Raw genomic sequence first — 15671 nt, 5'->3', positions numbered from 1 at the left:
TATACTGAAGAAATGATGAAGTTATTACTCAGTAATTGGATGCTTGATGGGTTTTCTGTTTGTAACTTGTTCTTTTATTGTGTTCCCAGAATTCTCCATTGAGCTGAAGACAGACAGTCTGGAAATGAGCGAGCCTGAGCCGGGGGTGCAGAAGGCGAGCAATGAGGAGGCAAACACATCCGCGTTCTACCCCACTTCAGGCCCTGCTCTGGATAAGTACATTCTAGAGAATGGCCAAGTAAGGACCTCTTAATGTTTGTGTGTATGTGTACTCTTAGAATGGGAGTGCAATTGATACTACAAAAGTTTCACATCAGGAGCATGTGCTGTTGGAAGACCCTGCTTCTTCATCTATCTAGTTTTCAGCCTTTGACTTTCCTACTTACCTTTTGTTTCTCTACACCTATCTTTACATTGCCCCTTCATTACAAATACACTCACTCGAGTGGACAGATCACTGCCTCCGATAAGGTCATTGCTGGTGAAATATGCTGATTGTGAACACAGTAATCTGATTGGCTGCCAGTCATTCTAGCATCACCCACCTCATCCCAACATATGACACTATTAGGCTTGTGCACATCAGTCTGCTTGTGAAGTGGTTTGCAATGCCGTATTCACAATGTAACTTGCCTGTACCTACACAATACAGATGCAGAAGTTTTATGGTCCGTAATCTGCGTATCCACCTGTCGAGGCTTCATTTTGCTGTTGCTGTTGAACACATCAAAAGCGTGCATTTGTTATTTTTTTTACGATGTGGTTTAAAATACGTTGGTGTGTGCTTATTCAGACCTGATCACTAAGCTGCGTATTTTAACAGCCTAGCAAACAGGTGAATGCCATACAAATGTCCGCGCGAATCCCCATATTTGCATGCAAAAGGGGATGTGTGCGCTTACTCATCCCCTCGCAGGTGGCCGCACAATGGAAAAGTCATTCAATGGTCGGTGACCATCAAAAACATTTTTTCCCTATCCGCAAATAAACTAAACTGTTATTTCCGACAGAGGTGGCCAAAAAGAGGGCGGGCACTGATGTCATGTGAGGTAGGCGGTCGGCCCTTAGCAGGTATGGACCCACCTGTTCTCCCAGGGGAACAGCCAGCGGTTTTATGAGGGCACCCTATAAAACGCTGGGCGTTCCCCTGCCCGCCCCCTTCCCATGCCAACGCCTCGGCGAGCATGATACTCTCCAAAGGTGTTCGCACAAGGGGTCTACGCATGCACAGACCCCCACCGTTGGAAACGGGGTCGCGTTTGGCCCCGTACCAGCCAACCTGAATCAGGTCCTTAATCTGCAATTTTTTTTTGGTATTTGAAATATTGGTGATCTACAGCAGTAGTCCTAGTGTTCATTCTAGCACCCGCCATCTTTGAAATCCCATGCAGTTCCTGTTCCCTGCCTGGGGTGTCGCTGTCTGCTGTGGTGTTTCTAGCACAGGTTTGGTTTGCATATCAGTGCTGATATACAGACCACACTTTGCTAGAAGCACTACAGCAGACAGCGACACCCCAGGCAGGGAAGAGGAACTGCATGGGATTTCAAAGATGGCGGGTGTTAGAATGAACTGTAGTCGTTCTATGATATAATGGAAATATGTGGCCATAGGCCACAGATGTAGGTCACGGGAATCAGAAGTGATTTCTGATATCTGTAATAATTTGGGGGATGCATTATTTCGCATAAGAAGTTTTCCTGCTGAAAATGTACAGTATTTTACGGCATCAGAAACCGCAGATTGTTACCAAAAAGTCAGTATATATCATCGACAATACGTTCTACTTATATCACCATCCCATAAGGTGCTTATTTCTCTGCTTCTTCTATGCAGGTGCACCTGGGCAGTGGTGTCTGGGTGAACGAGGAGAAATGGCACCAGCTGCAGGCAACGCAGGGAGATTCCAAGTACACCAAGAATCTGGCTGTTATGATCTGGGGCACGGATATCCTGAAGAACCGCAGCGTCACCGGCGTGGCTACAAAGAAGAAAAAGGATGCAAGTCCGAAACCTCCACTATCACCCCACAAGCTTAATGTTATCAGAGGTAGAGCTTGTTGTACTTGTACATTTGTGTAGCACAACGGGGGTAACTGATGTCAACTATTGCATCATTTGTGTATGCAACTATTGCAAAAGTTGTCCTCCATTCCTATTTGTTGGAGCTTCTTCTAGTGCCTGTGTCTATAGTACTTGGGGTTGGGATCATTTGGTCGACCACAGGAAGTTCGGCAGACATTCATTAGGTTGACCACTGAAGGTCAACAAGCCTTAGGTCGACACCCTCAAAAGGTCGACATAGCTTTAGGTATGTGAAAGGTCGACGTGGGTTTTTGTCCCAAATGTCGACATGGACACTGTATCGGTGCACCGCGCCCCCTCGCATGGCTCCCTGCGCTCGCCATGCTTCAGACACGGTGCCCCGCTACACTTGGCACACTATTCTATTCTCCCCCCTAGTGGATGGTAGGGCAAATACCGCCTGTCAGCATACAGATGTAGCGCCGCTCATCCAGCACCGGGGCTCACCAGACCACTCCCACTGGCGAGCGGCGCTACATCTGACTGGGACGTGCAAGCGTCCCATTTTCCCGTCAGCAATGGGATGGGAACCCTGCCCATCTCCTCTTCAGGGAGATGGGCAGGGTTAGGGGGAGGTGCGGGGACCGGCGGCTGGCCCATGGCGAATCCACCCCCAGCCTCTGCAAAGATGAAAGACGCTACATCTGTATGTTGGTTAAAATAAAACGTGAAAACCCCATGTCAACCTTTTGACTGTCGATCTTTCCCCATGTTGACCTAATACTTGTGTCAACCTGTCGACCTGCAGCCATGTCGACTTTTGAGGGTGTCAACCTAAGGCCTCTCAACCTTCAGTGGTCAACCTAATGAATGTTGACCTTCCCCATGTCGACCTAGTGACATATATCAGTATTTGATGCTAAGGCAGGAACACATCTAAGCGGAAATGCAAACTATACCTTTAACAAGAGAACTCTTTGAGTCGTGTGCAACCAACCTGACTCTGTGCAGTATGATTCAGCACCAATACAGCTGGACAGCGCAGGTGATGCCTAAAGGGATGTTCTCTGTCTGTAAAGGCCCATACACATTTGACGGTTTTGAGCTGAAAATCGGTCAAAACGGGTATTTTGACCGATTTTCAGCATCGCCTAGTGTGTATGGGCCAGAGATGCGGGAGCGCGCATCATCGCTAGCGAGGTGGGCAGTCTGCTGGTTTTACCAGCACATCTAGCGATGATGGCTGTTTTTTTAGCCATCATCGCTAAATGTGTACGGCAGCCGGGCTGAAAGATCACAGACTTTCAGCACAGCTGACCGCCCGCACCCTCCCCCTGCTTATACTCACCCCTCCTCGCTCCCACGCTGCCCGGCTCACACGGCACAAGCTGCAGACCTGCTGCACGCAGCACAGACTCCTCTCCCCCTCCCGGCTACACGGCACGCCGGAGCGCCCCGCCCCCATCCGAACGCCCCGCCCCCGGCTCACTTTCCGCATCTTCTTCCCCCTGCTCAACACAGTGCGTATATGTATGCACACGCAGCCGCTGACCACCAATGTTTAAAGGCAGTAATATATACATTGCTGGCACATGCCAGCAATGTATATATTTCTGGCACCACTGGCCACCAATGATATTTATAATGCAGTAATATATACATTGCTGGCACAGGCCAGCAATGTATATATTACTGGCACCACTGGGCACCAATGTTATTAACAAGCCATTAATATACATTGCTGGCACATGCCAGCAATGTATATATTGATGGCACCACTGGCCACCAATAATGTTTATAATGCAGTAATATATACATTACTGGCACATGCCAGCAATGTATATATTACTGGCACCACTGGGCACCAATGTTATTAATAAGCCAGTAATTACTGGTACCACTGGGCACCAATGATGACGTATTACCTAGTAATATATACATTGCTGGCACAGACCAGCAATGTATATATTATTGGTACCACTGGGCACCAATGATTACGTATTAGCTAGTAATATATACATTGCTGGCACAGGCCAGCAATGCATATATTCTGGGCCGTCTTAATTCTAGGGGCCCAAGTTCCAGTGGCGGACTGTGTCAGGTGGCAGGATGGCATGTGCCCCCCCGAGCCAGTACAACTCTACAACTGCGGGACCACCAGGTGACACTCCGTACATAAGCAGCTTTCACCTATTACCCGTCACTATCACCCTCACACTGCTGTCACCCACTATACGTCACCATCACCGGCCACCCTTACGCTGCCATCACCCACAATCCGTCACTATCACCCACTGCCCATCACCCTCACGCTGCTGTTACCCACTATACGTCACCATCACTGGCCACCCTTACGCTGCCGTCACCCACAATTTGTCACTATCACCCGGGCGGTGCGGGTGGAGTTTACCTGATTGCTGGGCTCCGAATATACGCAGCCAAGAAATCAGTTCTGAATCAGGCACCAAGAACAGGAATGTACTGCTTAAAATGGCCCCTGCTCCCACCCTTGGAATTCAAACCCAGCCCATTATGTAAATAGCCTTGTATATGAAAGATTTTCAGCAAAGTCTTTCGCCTCCTGAAAATCTCTTGCGCTTTGAGGAAAATAGTCCAGTGTGTAAGCACTACTTTGGTGAAAGATTTATCTATCAAAGATTTGGCAAAGTCTTTTGAAATGAAAGTCTACTAGTGTGTATGGGCCTTAAGAGATACAGGAGAGTGTAGAAGCTGATGCTTGTTATTAAATGAATGATCATCCCACTGATGTGTCCTTTCTGTACTATGGTCAGAGTTGAGGGCTTCAAAAAAATGGCTTCATTTAAATGGGCTTATCATGGCATTGCCTGTTTGAACAAATGAGGCTTAGCGTGCATTGAAAATATACAGGACTAGTTCATATATGATGATGCACAGACGCTTGTGTGGCAGAAGTAGAGTACTTTAGGTTGTTAAAAGACCAATTATTCCCCTAGCGACATCTGTCACAGTGAGCATAGCTCTTGGTGCACCAATCTCTGCAGGAAGAAGTTAAATTGATGTTGAAAACATTAGAAGATAGTTTCAGTGATCGGTACAATGATGCGTCTTACTGTTCTCGCCGTCAGCTCAGCTCCTTCCAGCACTGATCTGTACAGAGCACTCTCTGATGAGTGTCACCAAGGAGACAGGCTCAAGGGGGGATTCCAGCAGAGTACAGAGGGTCTCTCAGTATAATGCTAGTCTGCTGAGAAAGAAGATATGACCAGGTAGTTGCTGAAATATAGATACCTTGTACTTTGTATTACTACATGAATTTACTCTGCAGTTCAATAGTTACTTGTTGCCGGAGGCTGAACACATGATTAGAGCAAGTCCTTACTATATGTACTGCTGGTATATTCTGCATCCAAGCTGTGCTGTGCAGTGGTCATTGATCCATATTCAAAGGAGATTTACTACACGTGATCAATGGATGCTGTTGGCACATAGATAAGGGGCCATGTGTGCAGAACAGTACATTGTGTATACAAGCTTTACCATATATTTCAATGCCACTTATTGTAGTACTATATATACAGTACACAGGGAGAGAATACAAACTAAACACATATTGAGTACTTGTGTATTATCACGCCGCCCAATTTCCGCTGCGAACGCAGCGAGCCCGAAGCGTGGCGAGCAGATGCGGAATACATGCAAAGTAATCCGCGTCCCCTCGCGGGTCTCGCTGCGCTCGCCACGCTTCGGGGTGATGTGGATAGTGGAGGTGTGCTAAATCGCATTGCATGGCATCAACGTGGATAGCGGGGGGGTGCTAAATCGCATTGCACACGATAAAATCACATGCGATTTGCATGCGATCCACGGCCAGGGGTGCAGTGAAAATGAACTAGTACCATCGCATAGTACGCAAAATTGCATGCGAAGGGATGCGATCTCACTACGCAGAATAGGGCACTACGCTATTTGCTTAGTGGGCGCCCTGATAATACACAAGTACCACATATTGCACTCTAGTCGGGTTGGACCCACAGCTTCCAGGAAGCTGTACTAGCCACCCTGGGGCACCTAGACATAAACTAATAAATAAGTGCCCAGCCATAAAATCGTCTACACCAAGTTAAAATAATAGTGTCCGCATCTGGAAATTTTTGACATAGACAGAATGTCAACATTTTGAAAATGCCGACATTAGGGTTAGGCTTACCTTAAAAAAACATTTCATCAGCATTGTCATAATGAATGTCAAAATGATGACTGTGTCTCATGTCGAAATTATGAATGTTGACCCACTAAATAAAAGAAAAACTTTAAGATCAGGCCTCCCCTATCTGTATGATTGGTTTGATACGTCATCACCGTGTGTGAGCACTTGCACCAACCTCCTCTTTTGTGCAAAAAAAAAAAAGAAGTGTGTGTATATATACATATATATATATATATATATATATATATATATATATATATATATATATATATATATATATATATATATATATATATATATATATATATATATATATATATATATATATATATATATATATATATATATATATATATATATATATATATATATATATAGCTTGGTGGGGCGGACCTGCACTCTGTCCCTCCTAGAGTGCCTTCCTATACAATTGGTAGTTAGGGAAGAACAAAGGCGGCACTTGCAGGCTTGTAGTGAAAAACTCAATTTATATCACATCAAATAAAACGGTGCAAACAGTGTCCGACGTTTCTGGGCATAGCCCCGTTTTCAAGGTGCAGGAAGACAACCTTGTGTCCAGCTCCATCTGCCCGCTCGGTGAGGGCACCAGGCACCTTCAACTAAGAGGATTGCAGTGTCGGCATCCCTTTGCATATATATATATCTATATATATAACAAACAGTTGAATCGGCACTCCTTGGGGTAATCCGTGAGTAATTGCCTCGGTGCCTTCCTAGGTGTAGGGGACACCAAATATACAGTATGGAAGTGGTGGCACTCAGAGGTCTTGTAATAAATAACGAGGGACAACAGTGTGTCAAGCGACGTTTCGGTCTATTTATTTCAGACCTTTTTCAAGCTTTGAGCTTGAAAAAGGTCTGAAATAAATAGACCGAAACGTCGCTTGACACACTGTTGTCCCTCGTTATTTATTACAAGACCTCTGAGTGCCACCACTTCCATACTGTATCTATATATATATATAGATAGATATAGATATATATAAATATAGATATATATATATATATATATATATATATATATATATGTCTAGTGTCTGATTGTGTGTCTCTGAAACACTTCCATCTGTTGGCAACGAGTGAAACTACATATCTTTCTCTCACACATGCACAAACACAGAGGCAATCTCAAGGTAGCAGACTAGCTTTCTAAGCAATTTGCTTTGCGCGGGCGTACTAGTGTACATATGTGCCCACGTGAGACCAACAGTAATAGACTAGTTCCGCCCCTTTGGAGGTATGACTGAAATTCATATAACGCCGCATTGCAAGTACTGGTGTACACCCAGTTCTGCACCATGTGCAGTGCAAACACACACACACAAGGGCGGTGATTCTAGTTGATTCGCAAGGCTGCGAATTCGCAGCCTTGCAAATCTACCAAACCGCACCCGGCGAATGTAGGCCCAACCGCCCCCCCCCCCCCCCCCCCTCGCAGTGCAGGATGTGGAAGGTACACGCATATAAAAGTGACTTTCAAGTCACTTCCATATGCGTGCACGCTGGGACGGATATGGGCGGGCAGCTGACTTCCGGTGGGCGATCTCATGGGAACGCCCATGAAACGCTGGGCGTTCCCATAGGGGAATGGGGTAGCCCAGCGCCCCCCACCCTTCTCCGCCCCCCGCATGCGCAGAAACAAAACCCTTATGTGGATATTCAATTAGCCACGGGACTCAACATGTTTTAGTTCCTGGGTTGCATGCCTGGATTCAGTTATTACCTGGGGTAACCCGGAACTAGTCTACGAGCATTTAATGATCTTCTGAGTTTGTATCAGAAACCCGCAAAGATTTGTGCATCCAGGGTTATTTACAGACTTATCGCTGCCAGTAATTTCATACCATCAGTGGCTTAACCAGGGAGCTATTTCTTACCGCTGTAAGTCCAGCAACATATTGAATTCCCTTAGATTTACTAGTATGGATCTGGTGCAAACCTGCCTTGGGCTGGTGTCAGATGGTTGCCTTTGATTGACAAGCTGTTCAATAAAATGAAGGGTTCAAAATCTGCTGCAGGGTTTCTCTTTAACAAATTATGGTAAAAGTTGAGTTGGGCCAAAAGACATCACTCGCGCTGTAGAGGTAACTGTCCGCCATGAGTCTTTGTTGGTTAAGAATTACCGTTCTCCGAGATCCACCTGTAATTCCCTGCCTGCTTTATGTGTTTCTTTTAGAATGTATGTATGACAGAATAGCACAAGAGACAATGGACGAGAATGAAATTGCACAACGGCTCTCCAAAGTCAACAAATACATCTGCGAAAAGATCATGGACATCAACAAGTCATGCAAAAACGAGGAACGACGAGAGGCAAAATACAGTGTACAATAAACCTTTGATGTTTTGTAAGTTCTGGTTGGTGGGTTTTTTTTCCTCGTCATTCGGATGACACACATCCGGCTAGTCTCTGGAACCAGAGTTTTACATTTCGGAGCGTGAACCAAAATGCGTGTTACCCGCTCGAATGCTGTTTCGGATTTTGCATGCCAAATACAGTTCCCAAGAGTTGTGAATATGCGTTGTATTCAAGGGAACTGGACAAGAAGATTTGGCTGTCTAATAATCGGCCTGGGGCTGTCCCAACTCTCGTTTCATTAGTTTCTTGCATTTGCTGCACTTCCTGTGTGCTCCAGACCGGCGCCTAGCTGTACAAGAGCGTTATTGTTGCACTGCGATGCTTGCTATACACAAACATTGCCAAAATATGATGTAATAAGCAATTCTTGTTATTTATTTTTTTATGTCTATTTTATTTGTCTTTTATGCCTATATTTTTTGTGTGTTTTGTATGCCTGTATTATTTATGTCTGGTTTTTATGTATGTATTATTTGTGTGCTTTTATGCCTATATTTATTTTGTCTGTTTTTGTATGGGGTTTTTTGTCTGTTTTTTAAGTCTATATTTTTTTCTTTTCAAAGTGATTCTAAATAATCTGGCACACAATATTGTTTACAATTTTTGCTCTTACAAATGTGTCTAAATGTGTCCTCTTCCAGTGTCTAGGGAATCTTTCATGATATTTGTATTACCGTGCTAATGTATAGAGTGTATTTTTATTTCTGTACTGTACTACAGCACAGCTTTGTATAGTGTTCTGCTTCAGGCTAAGCTATATTTGAAGTAAGTAAAGTAAGCAAGTCCCGCAGCGTGTGATAAAAAGGTCTGACAGTAGGATAGACAGTAATAGCTGCAGTAATATCTTAAACCACATTTTTGTTTTGCAAAGTGTCTGTCTAGTTCATTTGTGGCCCCTAGTGGCAGTATTATGTCTCCATTTTTGCCTTTTTTTTACACAGTATTGTACGTTTTTGTGGTATCGGATTCACATACATTTTTTTAGACCATTTATTTATATATTAATAGTTATTTATATAGCGCACACATATTCCGCAGAACTTTACATTTGAACATTCATATCAGTCCCTGTCTCAGTGGAGCTTACAATCTATGTTCCGTACCACATGTACATGGACTCACAAACATTCTAGAGTTAATTTTGTTGGGAGCCAATTGGCTTACCAGTATTTTTTTGGAATGTGGGAGGAAACCGGAGTACCCGGAGGAAACCGACGCAAGTACGGAGAGAATATACACAGTAATAAACTCATTCCAATGCACAATAATAAAGACAGGATGTACTGTGTACATATAAGCGTTAATAAAGCTGGTATGTGCCTAGAATTGCAATGAGTAGTACAAAGGATGGCTTCCCTGATAAGAGCTGTCCTTTGCGATCCTTGGACTTACGGGTTTAGAACTCCTGAGTTGCGAACCCAGCTGGGGATCTCTGACTGGATATCTCTCTCAGGGTCAGATGTATCAAGCTTCAAAAAGTGATGAAAAGGAGAATGATAAACAACCAGCCAATCGGCTCCTACCTCATTTTTCAAACCCATCCTGTAACATGGCAGTTAGAAGCTGATTGGCTGGCTGTTTATCACTCCCCATTTTGTTACAGCGGTCCAGGCTCCAGAATGTATTGCATTCCAGAGCTTGTTACATATGGGAATTCGAACAAAACTCTTGTTTTGGACGCATTTCTGGCCTTCGTACATCCCGTCCTGTCGCTGGTGTTTGAGAAAACTGGTGCAAAAATAGATAAAGCAACGAATCTGATGATAAATGCACAGAAATACTGAATGTCTCGTTATGTGTGGTTATATTGAACTGTCTGACCTTAATGTATTTGCTGCCAAGACCTTTTATGTAGATTTTTTTTTTTATTAAAGTTTTTTTTTTTTTTTAACAAACGTAAATCCGTGAATAATATTGAAATCAACATTTCATTTTGTTTACGTACAGAAAAGTTTTTGGAATAATAGTACGCAGCTTTTTTTGCACTATTGTAATCTCTCTTTAAAAAAAACTAAAAGTGTGTTTATTTGTGCAATAAGGTGACCAGCGGAAGTGACCCTGTCTCTTACAGCACAGGAAGCCATTTTGTGAGTGTTCCTAAGATTGGGCAAGGCTTTGTGTCTCTCTGACATCCCTGGTGCCTAGGCGGCATCCACATTGGTTGGGCCCACTTCATGTCGCTAGTTCCAAGTTAATGTGAACAGATGTCGTGTTCCTGAAAATGTATTCATGGCCTGATTCCGAAGTGTACTCTAATAGTGCAATCACTGCTGCAAAAGCTATCAGGGAGGCTTTAACGATCTGAGCAATCATATGGCTTCTCAGATTGGCTACCACATCTCTGCTAATTGTCAGTAAATGTACATTGAAAGATGCAGTCACTGGCCACTTCCACAAAATGGAGGTAACATGCCTCCATTTTGTGTGGCATCCCCATCTCCTCTCCCAAACAGTTGCAGCTTGATTCTTACCTCACCCTGCGCCAGGAGATGCAGCAGTATAGCAGCACATGTACACCGCAGCATAGACGACTAAACATCGGTCATTAGCAACCGATGCGCCTATTGTATCCGGGACTGAATCAATCCACAAAATGGACCCCACTGTGTGTAAGAGACAAGTGCACTTTGCACCAAACTCTGACAATGTTTCTTGCTTATTGTGGTTCGCGACACTTTTTATTTATTTTGACGAAATAAATTGTATTTTTTACTGAAGAAACTTTTAACTTGGTTATTATTAAATACTAAAACAGGACCTTGGATTTCGTATTTTCTTTCTAAGGTTACAAAAAATGGCGGAGAAATGTTTTTTACACACAGAAATATGTTTATCCCTTTGTCAGGGTCACTGTACTGAGTGAAAATGTATTTTTTGTGGTAACAGACTAGCGAAAGTTGCAGTACTTGAAGCTAATGGGATGTTTGATCTGCGCTGTGGTGACACAGTGTCTCTGGGCACAGTTTAGCTTTTGTCAGGATTAATGTATGGATTCAATTACAGAGATTTACAAAATGGCCCCTAGCTTTTTCTGTTCGAAGACAGTATATTAAGAAATGCTCCATCGAAGGGTACATAAATAAAAAATAAAAAAGTCATCTGTTACACATAACAAACAGAACAATTAGACATTTCAAAACTTTAGTAACTGCTTATATCTAATTAAAATCCTTCAGGGTAGGTGGAACTCGTATTTGTATTGTTTTAATATACAGTATTCTGTAGTATATTTATGCTTGCTTATTATTGCTATGGCAGCAAGTATAGTTATGATGGCTGTCAATACTACTTATGTAAAAATGTTTCTTATGGGTTTTTTTTATATCCATATTAACCAATCAGCATCTGTCATTTTCAAACACAGCATGTAACATTACAAAAGCTGATTAGTTAATATTTTATCTTGTGTGTTGGAGATGGACCACTTGCAGGTGCTTGACCATTATTTCAAAATCTGTGTTGATGATTATAATCAGCCCGGATTTTACATATAATTTATAGAAAGCCCCTAAAAGTGCAACCAGCACTTGGCTGGCAAGCAACCAAGGCTGCTGGCATTATAGCATGACTGGAAAATTAGGATTGTTTGTAAAATTGTGGTGTGCCTGGTTGTTGAAAGACATGACTGAGTGTCCATATCTTCAGCTGGTGTGATAGGCATAGGCTGGGGAAAAAAGTGTAGAGCAGTAAGGATGAATTTGAATAATATGGAGATAGAACAGTAGTGTAAAAAGTCACATGGCATCTTTGGATTGACCGCACTACCTGGCCGCCAAGAAGGTAACTTGTGTGAACCTGTGCATTGTTACAAAGGACAGAATGAAATGTCATTATATCAGCCAGTGTGCAGGCCAGTCTTACATGGTATGGGCTGGAGGGAATTCAGCCCGACCATCAGGACGATTGGCTATGATTCTAGCGTGTACCCATCAGTGGCAGATTCAGGAGGGGGGGACCAAAGCACGTGCTCCCCCTTGTTAAGGAAACTTTTATTTTGCACAACACAGTGTGTACAGTGACACACAGGCCCTGCACCCTTTTATGTGGTAAAAGTAAATTCGGACTTCCCTACAGTGTGGTGTGAGATGGTACGACTTTGTTGCTAAATATACTGGCACTCAGTTGCCTTTTGTCGGTGTTCAGTGGCTGGATTTTGTTTATGGGTCATTCCATATCAAATCAACTAAAAATAAACATAACATTTTTAATAATCCTCTCCGATTTTTATGAAATTTGGTGTACTAGTAGGATGGGGGGAAAACTAATCTACCCCAAATGTCAACATAATAGATTGGATATTTTTGAAGGTGGAGCCATTTAAAAATGAACAAAATATACAAATTTACTGCCATGAGGGTCTATTCGTTTGCCTGAGGTCAAAGATTATTAAACTTTTTTTAGAACTACCTTACTGAATTAAAATTGAAGTGAAAAGATTTAGTCATAAGCTTCAAAATGACACTAATTTCATCTATCTGTCTTAATTAGGCAAACGAAAAGACCTCCGCGGCAGTAAATTTGCTTATTTTGTTAATTTTTTTGATGGCTCTACCTCCAAAAAAATCCAACCTATGATTTTGAAATCTGGTGTAGATTACTTTCTCGTCAGACCTAACAAGCACAGAAAATTTCAATGAAATCGGTCATGAAAATGGCTGTGTTGATTTGATGTGGAATGACCCTTACTTACACTTGTGCGGATGGATCTTCCTCCCTGTCCGGCTATTATGTGCCTGTGACAGCGGCCGTGTCCTGCGGCACCCTGCTGACACCCAGAGCTCTATGTTCTCAGGCATAGTGCCCGCTTATTACCCTAAACGTCTACCCTCAACACGCTTGTCACAGTACACGGTAGTCATTCCCATAGCAACCGCTGGGGAAGGTTCCATCCTCAGTAAAGGGCAGGAGCAGTCACCTCTGTAGTGTTTGTGGGGAGGGAGGGGGTTCAGTGGGTTATATCAGTTGGTAGGTGTAATTCTAATGTTGGGAGAATGTCACTTTAACCTACCTAGAATCCGAGCAGCCAGTCCAATCACAGTGATCCCGCCTCATTCAGTACAGTTTTTTCCCATCCCACCCCTATTTTACTACCCCTTCTTATCCTGCCCAGTGACTTCCATTCCACCCATCTTTCAAAGTGTCCCGCACAATCTCACTGAACCACCCCATCCCAGTGTCTTCCACCCTACCAGCCCATTGTTTCCACCTTGCTTCACCAAACCAGCCCACTGCCTTCAGCCAGAACCTGCCTCAGCCAGTCCAGTAGCAGAGGACCCCTCATTTAACCCAGTGTACCCCTTCTCCAGCCTAGTGTTCCTCCTCCCACTACTATACTGCCCCCTTCCCATCCACTGCAGTCCAGCACTATATATGACCCTCTTCTCTTCATATCACCCATTGCCTCTCCCTGTCACCCACTGGCTCTCCCTTTTAACCTGCCTCTCCCCTATCTCTCCCCATCACCATCTCTCTTTTGTCACTTTCTGCTGCTCCAAGGAATCACCCTCTCACCTTTATCCTGACACTCACTGCCTCTCCCACTCCCCTTCCCCCTGTCACCTACTGCCTCTCCCTTTCACCTTTTCCTGTCACTCAGTGCCTCGCTGTCTCTCACTATGCCTCCTTTCATTCACCCTCTCCCAGTCACCCACTACCTCTCTCTTTCATCCATTCCCTGGCCTCATCCACTGCTTCCCCCCTGGCATCATCCACTGCCACCCTGTCATCCATTTCCTGGTGTTACCTGAATTTCTGGATCCGCCTTTGGTACCGACCCTTCGTTTCAAGAGCGAAACTTTTCTGCAGTTGAATCTAGACCAATGTGTTGTGTTTAAGCATAGCCATTATTGCTTTATGCCTCACAATATTAAGATCATTAATTATCTGAGGTATAGCATTATCAAGTTTTGAAACAAAGTTCTTGTGTAATTATTGAAGCATTCACCCTGTGTTTTTTAAGGCCCTTTTGACATTCATTCGTATAGCGAAGACAGAGGAATCATTACTCTACAAAAATAGCTTCCCTAATGAGTGTTGAGTTTTCGGACTGCATACATTTAATGAGACAATGGAGACTTAATGGATTTCTTCGAGACGTGATAACCTGCGCTAACCTTGTGTACAATATGGGCAGCCCTGGCTTCGCAGTCCATTACCTAGGCTGAAAGTGAAAGTTTTGCTGTACTTTCCAAGGTGCGTTAGATTGAAGTGAAGCGGTTGGCTGTTTGCTGGATGTAGCGCAAATTCTTGCCAATCGTTTGGGTTGGTTTTTTTATTAATTATTTTGGCGCTAACCTGTATTTGTAGTGTCACCTATGAGGAGACGTTCATATTTTAGCTACGTCTTAACTAAACATTTTCGCTAATCTGAAGCAAAATTGGCTTCAGAATAAAAGCAACATCAGTTTATGTAGTTGTGTGTCTTCTAGTTCATTTTGTAGTATAGATTGTCTCAGCATTTTTAGCCCTTTGTGTGTCATCTCTGAGGGATGTGCAAAATATCCACTAAAATTACCATTGTCGCTCACATTTGTTATATAAATTCAAATAAAAAAAGATGTAAAAAGATGTTATTTCCTATATAAGGACAGGGCATTATGATGAATAAAAATGTTTGGTGGGCAATTTTAACACCTATTTTAACAGTCACTTGGCGCTAAAAGGGTACCTATTGCCTACCCAAAGTAGAGGGAACAGATTTGTTGAATTAAAGTGTGTACAGATGGAGCGCATTTTACCTTTGCAGGGGCGGGAGATTCCGCCAGGAGGCGCACGCGCACAAGATGCCCAATCGCGACGGAGCTCCCTGCCACCGCCACCAGCGATGCGCGTGCGTCCCAGTCTGATAGTCCCTTTCCGCCGGCTCTTGCCAGTTCTGGCGAGAGCCGAGCAAGAATGAGAGGGGCTCCATCTTTTTACAGTATGTGCATGTAGCCTTTCCATTTGGTAGAGGTGGGTGGGTTGTTCAGGTCCGAACTCGGCCCCGTGTCTGATGGGGGTTTTGCGCATGTGCAAACGCGAATATGTGCATACACAAGCCGCGGGAGCTATCGTCTTCACACTCGCCAGGCCATTCGCTC

The 15671-nt window shown here is 43.7% G+C and overlaps 1 protein-coding gene across 5 annotated transcripts in view; it reads left to right on the top strand.

Annotated features, from left to right (window-relative positions):
* Positions 1-15671, top strand: part of LOC146026580 (cytosolic carboxypeptidase 6-like) — a 1552889-nt gene that overhangs the window by 1100401 nt on the left and 436817 nt on the right. The window contains exons 5-8 of one of the 5 annotated variants that reach the window (XM_083157366.1): positions 90-238; positions 1835-2048; positions 5131-5271; positions 8410-8585. The exons of 3 other annotated variants lie outside the window; for them this stretch is intronic. In XM_083157366.1, coding sequence (XP_083013492.1) covers positions 90-238; positions 1835-2048; positions 5131-5267 — 500 coding nt within the window. In that variant the 3' untranslated portion in view covers positions 5268-5271; positions 8410-8585. Of the gene's footprint in view, positions 1-89; positions 239-1834; positions 2049-5130; positions 5272-8409; positions 11350-15671 lie in introns of those variants that run through there. One more of the 5 variants, XM_083157365.1, reaches the window with a different exon arrangement.

Source organism: Crinia signifera, chromosome 8 (genome assembly GCF_055691185.1).
Source record: "Crinia signifera chromosome 8, ASM5569118v1, whole genome shotgun sequence".
NCBI lineage: Eukaryota > Metazoa > Chordata > Amphibia > Anura > Myobatrachidae > Crinia > Crinia signifera.
This window is presented reverse-complemented; position numbering and strand designations above follow the sequence as displayed.